The sequence below is a fragment of the Apium graveolens genome, chromosome 3 (genome assembly GCF_009905375.1).
Source record: "Apium graveolens cultivar Ventura chromosome 3, ASM990537v1, whole genome shotgun sequence".
In the NCBI taxonomy this organism is placed as follows: Eukaryota; Viridiplantae; Streptophyta; class Magnoliopsida; order Apiales; family Apiaceae; genus Apium; species Apium graveolens.
The window spans coordinates 215,658,840-215,668,241 of NC_133649.1; the positions used below are offsets into that span (position 1 = coordinate 215,658,840).

General features: G+C 36.3%; 1 protein-coding gene across 3 annotated transcripts; it reads left to right on the plus strand.

Moving 5' to 3' along the window:
* The first annotated feature begins 831 nt into the window (after positions 1-831).
* LOC141713093 (transcription factor MYB60-like) lies at positions 832-7,178 on the plus strand. Of its 3 annotated transcripts, XM_074516332.1 has the most exons (7): positions 832-2,510; positions 2,581-2,650; positions 3,446-3,520; positions 3,625-3,747; positions 5,847-6,026; positions 6,184-6,313; positions 6,512-7,178. In XM_074516332.1, exons 4-7 carry the CDS (start codon positions 3,729-3,731, stop codon positions 7,047-7,049), a joined length of 867 nt encoding a protein of 288 aa, XP_074372433.1. In that variant the 5' UTR covers positions 832-2,510; positions 2,581-2,650; positions 3,446-3,520; positions 3,625-3,728; the 3' UTR covers positions 7,050-7,178. The 3 variants fall into 3 exon arrangements, with proteins under 3 accessions (XP_074372433.1, XP_074372432.1, XP_074372434.1); XM_074516331.1 differs by having other exon boundaries at positions 832-2,650; XM_074516333.1 differs by having other exon boundaries at positions 832-2,650; positions 5,861-6,026.
* Positions 7,179-9,402: the final 2,224 nt, after the last annotated feature.

Here is a 9,402-nt window from a genome sequence, read left to right on the forward strand (position 1 = left end):
TTAAAATTATATGAAAAGTATCGATATCGAATATGTCAAAATTAATAAATTTCTCAGATTATATTAAAAAAATTCATAATCATACATGTCAATGATGAAATTTTAACTAAACACCTATATTTTATATAAAATTTTCATTAACCACCTTCTTCTAGAAAAGCACAAGCATTCTATTCCAATCACCTCATTTGATTTGAAAAAAGACCTCAAATTTCACAATTTGAAAGTAAATGACCCTCAATGTCACTTTGAAAAAACATGACCCCAAATGTCACTTTGAAAAAACATGGCCCCAAATGTCAGTACAAAACGGAGTTTTGTGTCATATTTTTATTTTTAATGAAAAACGGAATTGCATGTTCCGTTTTGATTTATTTTTTTTCAAAAACTGAAAACGCAACATCAATTAATGTTAAGGTGGTTTAAAACGCAACCTAAAAGTTAGTTTTTGAAGTTAACGCAAATTGGTTTTGCGTTTTTGTTTTTTTGTTTTTTTTTTTGCCAAAACATGATCTTAAATAGCGTTTTTAGTTTTTGGGCAAAAAAACGGAACTCCAACTTATGTTTAGCACCTCAAAACAAGATCCTAAGTTGCGTTTTGTATTTTTTTAAAAAAGTAAAGAAATAACATAACTTCAATTTGTGTTTTCTTTCTTCAAAAAATTAAAAAAAAATGTTAAACGGAAGACGCAATTATATTTTTAAAACTTTTTTAAAACAGGACACGCACTTCAAAACTCCATTTTGAAGTGACATTTGAGACCAATTTTTTAGAAAATGATATTAGGGAAAGTGACACCTTGGGTTAACACCTTTGATTTCGCTCTCACTTAGTGTCCTTCTCTCTTCTTACCAAACATTTCTAATAAATTAGTGATTATTTTGGAATTTTATTAAAATTATATGAAAAATATCGGTATGAAATATGTCAAAATAAATATAATTTTGTATTTAGATTACAGATTCTACTCTCCCTCACTCACCTCTCATATTTTCTCTTCTTACTTTACAGTCCTCATCTTTATCTCTCCATACTTTGATTCCTCTTATGCTCATGTGTTGTTTGATAGATGTACTGAAAGAAATGTTGTTACTTTTAATTGAATGGTATCGGGGTATGTGCAAGTTGAGCATTTTTCGTGTCGGGTTGAGTTTGTTTGTGAAGCTTTTGAGGGGTGGTTTTGGTTGTTTGCATTTGGGGGACTTGAGGTAGATAATGCTCTTCATTCGTATTGTTGTAAGACGAGATTGGATTTGAATACAGCTTTGTAATGTTCTCATTCATTGTTATTTGAAATGTGGGTGTAGTTGTGAGGCCGTAAGAGTGTTTAGTTATATGCCTGAAAAGGATTTGGTAACGTGGAACACGATGATCATAGGTTATTTCAAGAGTAGTCACTCTAGGAAAGCATTTGCATTGTTTAGGAAGATGAGGAATAATAATATAGCTGTAGATAGAGTGACTTTTATCGGTTTGATTACATCATGTGCTAACAGTCGAGACTATAAGGTAGGAAATATTATTTACGGTTTTGCAAAAGTGCAGGCAATGGATAAAACTGTAGCTGTTGGAACTGCACTCATTAACATATGTACTCTAAATGCGGAAAGATACAATATGCAAGAAAATTGTTTGAACAACTTCCCAAACAATTTTTTGACTCTTGAAACTCGATGATACATTGTTATGTTGAATGTGGTCTCAATAGTGAAGCCTTAGATCTATTGACTCAGATTGAGTCTCAGAAACTGAAAGCAGATGAAGTTACAATTCCAGAGGTTTACTATTTGCTTGTCGAAATTCTTGGGAAATGCATGCTGGATGTCATATACACCCTTATATACAGAGCAATAGTTATCTCGCTGGGAGTATTCATCTGTGCAATGCTCATATAGACATGTATGCAAAATGTGGGAGCATGACTCGAGCTAAAAGTGTTTTTCATGCTATGCCAAATAGAGATGTTATGTCATGGACATCCATCATAATTGGGTTTTCCTTTAATGGTGAGGTAGAGGAAGCTCTAGTTGCATTTCAGCACATGGATGCTGAGAAAATTATGCTGAATTCAGTTACATTCCTTGGAGTTCTGTTCCCATGTAACCATGCTGGTTGGACAGAAGCTGGCAGCAATTTGTGATAATGCAGAAGGTGTATTAAATTGAACCAACAAGAGAGCACTATGGGTGTATGGTTGACATGAATGGTCGCACTGGAATGCTAGGGGGAGTGCTTATCAATTTGTAAAAAAGATTTCGATAGAACCAGATGCAATCATTTGGAGAATGTTAATGAACTCTTGTAGTGTTCACAGTCATTCTGATCTGGAGTTGAACATAGTGAATGGCTTCACATACTAAAGATTTTGACTGATCCGGAAGACCATGTCCTCTTTCTAATTGTTTTGCTGAAGCGTAGAAGTGGGATGATGTTTTACGCCAAAGAAGTGTGATGCTAGTTCAGGAAGCCTCAAATGTGGCCGGAAAAAGCTCAGTCTTTGTTTGATAGAGTAATACTTTACTAATTTAGTGCTACTATCAATTTTTAGCCCATAATAGACAATGCATCACATATTGCAGAGTGTAACTATGCCAAAGCACTTCAGACTATGCACCTGACTACTGTCTCCAGATCTTCTGAGGCTAGGAGGTATACAGTGGATTATATTGGCTTTTGATATCTAATAGTAACTGTATCATAATGCATGATATATATAAAATTGGCATGTCGATGCTTCATGCTAATTGCTACTTTTGTGTATGCAGATTAGGTGTGTTGATGTCATGCATAACAGTTTGTAATGGAGTAGGGGGGGGGGGGGTGGCAACTCGCAATTTATTATATATTTGCTAGGGAAGCATTAGTATTTTTTACTATGTTTGTTAACTATATATCATTGGAGCCTGGACCCCTGGAGAGTGGAGACGCTATTTTGTATACTAATCTATTTTTATATAAAGTAAGATCTCGATGTGCTGACATGGCTCTTTCAACAGCTCCTATTATATTTTCTCTGGATTCCTGTAATTTCACTGTTTAGTGCCTTCACAATCAGAATTTGGAAGGTTTGAGTCTTAATTTTTTCACTTCAGTTAGGAATCTCTGAGGACTAAAATCTAGAATACTTTTTGAAACTTTAAAATACATATACATGTTGTGCCCCAATATGAAGTTGTAGAGGGAAGACTGTCAAACATAGATGAAACAGATAAAACAACAGAAAGTAGTGGTAATACCCTGTGTTTTTTTAACAACTATACATGTAGCATTTTGTTGATATACATGTATCATTTTGTTGTATGTGCTATGTTATATAATATTAAATCTTATCTATATGGTATTTTGTCATGTTAATAGATCTCTTCATTGTGCTGCTGTTTACAATTCTGTTCATTATTTTTTATGAGATAGTTTAGCCACCATGTATGTGTTTCTTTTTGTCAGGTTCCGACACTATGCTAGGGCCTGTGGGTCAGATAAATCTCCGCAATAATTAGATGTAAAGCGACTTTACTTGAGGTTTGTCATATTTTAACATCACAGTACTCGTGATATAGAGATAATATTACCGTATTCTATGTCTTTGATTCTTCATTTCCTAAATGTAGCACTTTCGGATGTAGGTCGAACCTCAATCTGTACAAATGTGTGGCTGCGACATCGAGTCTGTCACAGCTTCTCATTCCTTGGAATTTCAGCCAGCAAAGATAAAAAAATACCTTGGCTAATGATAATTTCACTATCTGGTATTTACAGCCAACTTTTGAAATGTTCTTTTAAAATGTGAACCACTGTGTTTTCTTATACTCTCATTTTAACCTGCTCGCTTCAAGACCTTTGGGGTTTGTGGTTTTAAATACAAGCATGTACTTTGATTGATGGTGTCTGTAATTGGATTAGGAATCACAGAATTATTTTTTACTTTGCTGGGTGCCTTTGATTACTCGCTAATTAAGTTATGTCTGGCTAGATTACAAACAATTACTTAATTGGTTGTCATGTATTTTAATCAAAGATTGGAATGAGTTTCAAGCTATTATCCATGTGGCAGGCGACAACAAAATAATGTTTCTGAACATACAATACTCCCTCGGTTTCAATGTAGTAGCCCAATTTTTATTTTCTCCAGTCATATTGACCAAATTTTCACTGGAATTTACATATATTATATAAATAAAAAAACATTAAAATTATATTATTAAAAAATATGTGTAATCTTCTTTAAAATGTATATTTCGGTTTCTTAAAATTCTAAAAAACTAATTTTAAATATTCAGTAAAAATTTGATTAATTAACTAAGAAAAGTCAAAAGTGGACAATCATTTGAAATTGAGAGAGTGTAATTTAGGATACATCGGTTACTCAAGAAGGAAGTTCTGTCGCTAGATTACAAATAATTTTTTGGCTGCCATGTATTATTTTTTCTTGCAGCAATTAGGAAAGTGACATGCATTGTCTAACTTTAAGATGTAAATAACACAAATTGAAGTCTACGACAGTTGTAAAGGGATGAAATTAATTGTTTATGGTCTTCATAATTTAAATATGACATGCTTAACCATAGAAAGCGAGCAAAGCGTGATAGTTATGTGCAACAAACTGACCATAGAAAAGGTAAGTCTAGGGCGAAAACATACAACAAGGGAATAATGATTATATTGACATATTAGATTGTTTGAATGAAAATTTTGATTTTGTAACGTATGAAATTTGTTGGTATTTGACCTGATACATATGCAGTAATTATACGAATTAAAAATTGTAGCCGAAGTAGATTCTATATGTGTTAATGAGATATTTGATTTTAGAGCAAATAGTTGTATATAGTGATGAATTAAATTAGTTGATATAAAAGAATAGTTTAATAGATTTTATGGTTATCTTGATTATCTTAGCAATCTTGTTATAATTGAGAAATTCTTGTTGTAAATTCAATTTATAAATGTTAAACTTTTGAGTTGAGAATAACAACTGCTTAAACACGATTTTATATATTCAAGCTCAAGGGAAGATAAAATTGTGGTTAGCATATTAATCATGAGAAGCAATATTAAGAGGGTAGTGTTATTTCCAGAGCAAAAACTTAACTTCCAGAGCAAAAAGTTACTGAAAAGACCAAAATGTCCTCATTATTTTTTATTTGCCTTTTATTATTGTGCTAACATGGGGGCAGTTTTGTCTTTTCAATAAGTTTTGCTCTGGAACTAAAAATATTGCTCTGGATATAAAATTTTCCTATTAAGATATCCCCTCATCTGGCGTCTCCTAATTTGTGTATTAAAATTAAAATTTGTATGTTTATAAATTTTTGTATATTAAATGAATGAAATTATGTGAATTAATCTGTAATTGGGTGTACTAAATTCGTTGGTTGTTGGCTTATTAAAGATGTAGATGTTACCCATTAGTTTCCGTTGACAAATTATATTGTGCAGGTAAAGATTATTGTTAATTTGCTTTGAAGTAGTTAGCACGAATATGATAATTGGTTCTCTGGCATTAATGAATATTTGATAGCGACGTGCTTGTTATTAGTTTTAAACGCCTGCAAACCCAATTTTTAATTATGAATTCAGGGTGGCATTCGTGTGATCTAACTGTTTTAAAATTTTGAGTTGAAATGACCAACTACTTAGTTTTCTCGGATTATGCAAAGTCAATATTAAGGAGAAGAGTTTAATTCAAAACGTAATTACTATCGAACTTATTGACTTGCTACTGAGTACTGCTATAACTCTATACATTTATGTTAGGTTTTAGTTAATATTCAGTAATTAATTCTTCAATATTTTACCCAATAAATAGCCCTCCATCATCACTTCACGTAAAGTGTTTAATCTACAGAGATAAATATACAGGGAGCGAGAGAAAAGAGAAGAGAAAGATCATATATGGGAAGACTACCTAGTGTAATTGAAAGAGAAATCAAAAAAGGTCCATGGACTCCTGAGGAGGACGTTTTGTTGTCATCTTACATTCAAGAAAATGGTCCATGCAATTGGACATCTGTTTCTATTAATTCTGGTATATATATTCAATTTAATTTTTACTTTATAAATTGATATCATCTGATTTCATCAGATGTGTTTGTGTGCGTTAGTATACATGTCTGAAAATTATAATCATATATCCATGTGTTTGTTTTTCTTTTTATCAATTAACTGTGTAATGAGTACTATAGGTTTGAATAGACGCGGCAAGAGTTGTCGATTACGATGGAAAAATTACCTTAGGCCTGGTATCAAACAGGGAACTGTCACTACTGAGGAAGAAAGAAAGATTATCGAACTTCATGGTGTTTTGGGTAACAAGTATGTATTCTGAGAGTCATTTGTTAAGTTTCTCCTGAGATTCTTAATTAAATTAAGATGATCAATTTATCAGCCATATATTAATTGTGAATTCTCAATAAGATGTTTTAGATTCTTTAATTTATTAATTGTGAAATATTATTTCCATGTTTAACTAAGAATTATATCAATTAATTTCATTTGTGCATATAATTGTAGATGGGCTAGCATAGCTCATTATATTCCTGGAAGGACGGACAATTTTATAAAAAACTATTGGAATTCAATCAAGAAAAAGGTAGACAGGGCTAGTGGTCGAAGCAGTGGTGCTAGTAGTAGTAGTAGTAGTAGTAATACTAGCCAACAGCAGCTGATGGTTCCTGCAGATAATCATCAGTTCCGCAGCCAAGGAGCAGGTCAAATCACTCGGGCATTTAACTCAACAACTGAAATGTATGTCTTTAACTGTGAAAACGTAGGGCTATGGCTGCAGAGATGGAAAAAGGAGACCCCTAATTTAAGGCTGTATAATGATTCTGCTTGTCATATGCCTCCTCCTGCAGCTGTTTCAGTTGTTTGTGGTAGGCAACATGAGGATTCCCAATCTCCTGCTATCGCTGCTTCAGTGTTTCCTGGTTGGCAATGTCTGCCTGCCGTTGCCGCTGTGCCTCATATGAAATTGTCTACTCCTTATGATCAGGCTACTTGGCCATCTTTTTGGCCATTCCATCCTTCAGAGCATTCATACAAATTATGACGTAGACTCCTTCACTTGGATAAATATTAAGAAGCGCCCCTATACCCAAGTGGTAATGTATCCAACAAGGGAAGAATAATATATGGCCTTGTTTTTTTTTTAAGAAAGACTAATATATTATTAGAGAGAAAGTCAAACGGCATTTACATGGTAGAGATAATTACAGCTTGAAAAACACTGCCACTGAACAACTGAGACTAAAACTAGGCCACTAGCCTACAATACTTGGAGACTAATACCGAGGGACTAGAACTTGAATAAATAAAACTAAGCAACATGACACAAACATAAACTATCCCATGAAAATAAATTGCAGACTTGACGCATTAATGATCACAACATCGTCCAATTCCACAGCTGACCTAGACGAACTTCCTACTTCAAAAGAGCTAGACACCTTGATTTCCCGTGCAAATATATGCCCTCGTTTAGAATATCATAAAGTAAGTGATTTATAGTTTTTTTAAAACAAAGTAATTTATAGTTTAAAGTGATTAAAGTTGGTGTTGGTTATAGGCCCAATAAGACCCATTGAACGAAGGCCCATTAAGCGGTTGTGTTACTGGACCGAAGGACCTCCAGGCCCGCGTCGCCAAGGCCCATGGAAGCCCAGGCCGAGGCCTGCTACTCGCGGACCGTTGGACAATGCAAGGGACATAACGCCCCCTTTTCACTCCCTCATTATGGTTGGTAACGGAAAAACATTCATGGCGTGATTGGGTATAAAAACCCTTGTGAAGTAAGATAAAAGGAATAGACACACTCTCAACACTTTACTTCTCTTGTATTACTACCCTAATTTTACAGCCAGATTCTGATTCTCACACCGGAGGTGAATCGGGGGTCCAAACCCTCGCATTCTCTTCACTTTCAGGTACGGCCGAAGCCATCTTCAATCCAGCCGAAGCCTGTTCATACCACCGAAAGGATCTGGGCGTAATATTTGGCGCCGTCTGTGGGAAGTACAAGAGTTGCAAGTTGAGAAAATGACAGAAATTCATGAGCATTCACCGCCACCTGGTTTCACCGACAAGGGACAATCATCCTCCCTAGTCGACGAGGACGGGGTTATCACGTTAACCCCTGAAGAAGGGGCCTTACTCCTTAAGATCCGGGCAGAGAAGGCCGCAGAGAAGGGTAAGTCCAAAGTTGATCAGATTGACAAGGAAGCGGAAGCGCGAGCCAAGAAAAGAGAAGCTGATGCCCTCCGACTCAAAGCCCTGCAACTGTAGAGAGAAGAAATTGAACTGCAAGAACAAGCCTTGAGAGAAGCGATGCGGGCCGAAGAAACCGGCGGAGCACATAAGGATAGAAGGGAACGAAGGGCGTATGACGAAGAAGATGAGTTTGACTCTGATTCGCATCCCCGAAGGAAGAGGGCTAAGCAACCCTACTCTTCCGATTCAGATGACGAGCCCGATATATCCCGCCTCAGGCTCAATCGCTTAGAGAAGGCCCTCTTCGGTGATAAGAGGCCCGATCGAGAACCTGTTGTAACACAAAAGATTGAACTGTACCGACCCCCTCCGGGCGAAGAGAGACAATTCCCCAAGATGAGCGAGTTCAACGGGAAAGGGGACCCCGAGGACCATTGTGAGAAGTATGAACTCCTGATGGTTGGGATGGGCCACAACGATATAATGCTGTGCAAAATGTTCGAGACTTATCTCAAAGGGTCTGCCTCGATGTGGTACAAATACCTGAAGCCTCGGTCAATCGGGTCTTACGAGCAGTTGAAGAGGAAATTTTTAAAGTACTACTCGCACCTGTGCCGAAAGGCGAAGGACACCGAAGCCTTGGTCCATTGTCGGCAGAGGGCGAATGAGGAGCTAGGGGATTATCTCGCTAGATTCAAGGAAGAAGCGGGAATGGTCACCAATCTGGACAAAATCAAAGCTACGGGCTTCCTAACGGCGGGGCTAGACCCCTATAAAGGTAAAAAGCTTCGTTCATCTCTTTACGATTTCCCCCCAAAATCCCTAAATGATATATATGTGAGAGGCGAGAATATTCGCCGCAAGATGGAAAGTATTGGGGGATATAAAGACACAAGAAGGGACGACCGATCAAAGCGAACCAACAGATATGAGGGCTCAAGATCAGGATCTGACCGAAGGGATAGCAGAAAGGAAGGAATCAGATCGAGGGGCCGAACGACGTCGAGATAGAGATTCGGCCGTGTTCACTCCTTTGAATGCGTCGATCTCCAAGATTCTCCATGAGATAAAGGGCAAGCCAGGATTTGTTCACCCCGCCAAGATGAAGGTCCCGAACCACAAAAAAAACCCCGATAAGTACTGTGACTATCACAGGGACAAGGGGCATAACACAGATGAATGCTACCACCTCAAGA

Coding starts and splice junctions, on each gene's coding strand:
- LOC141713093 (XM_074516331.1), top strand. Junction 6,027..6,183: donor ATCTGTTTCTATTAATTCTG/GTATATATATTC, acceptor TGAGTACTATAG/GTTTGAATAGACGCGGCAAG. Junction 6,314..6,511: donor CATGGTGTTTTGGGTAACAA/GTATGTATTCTG, acceptor ATATAATTGTAG/ATGGGCTAGCATAGCTCATT.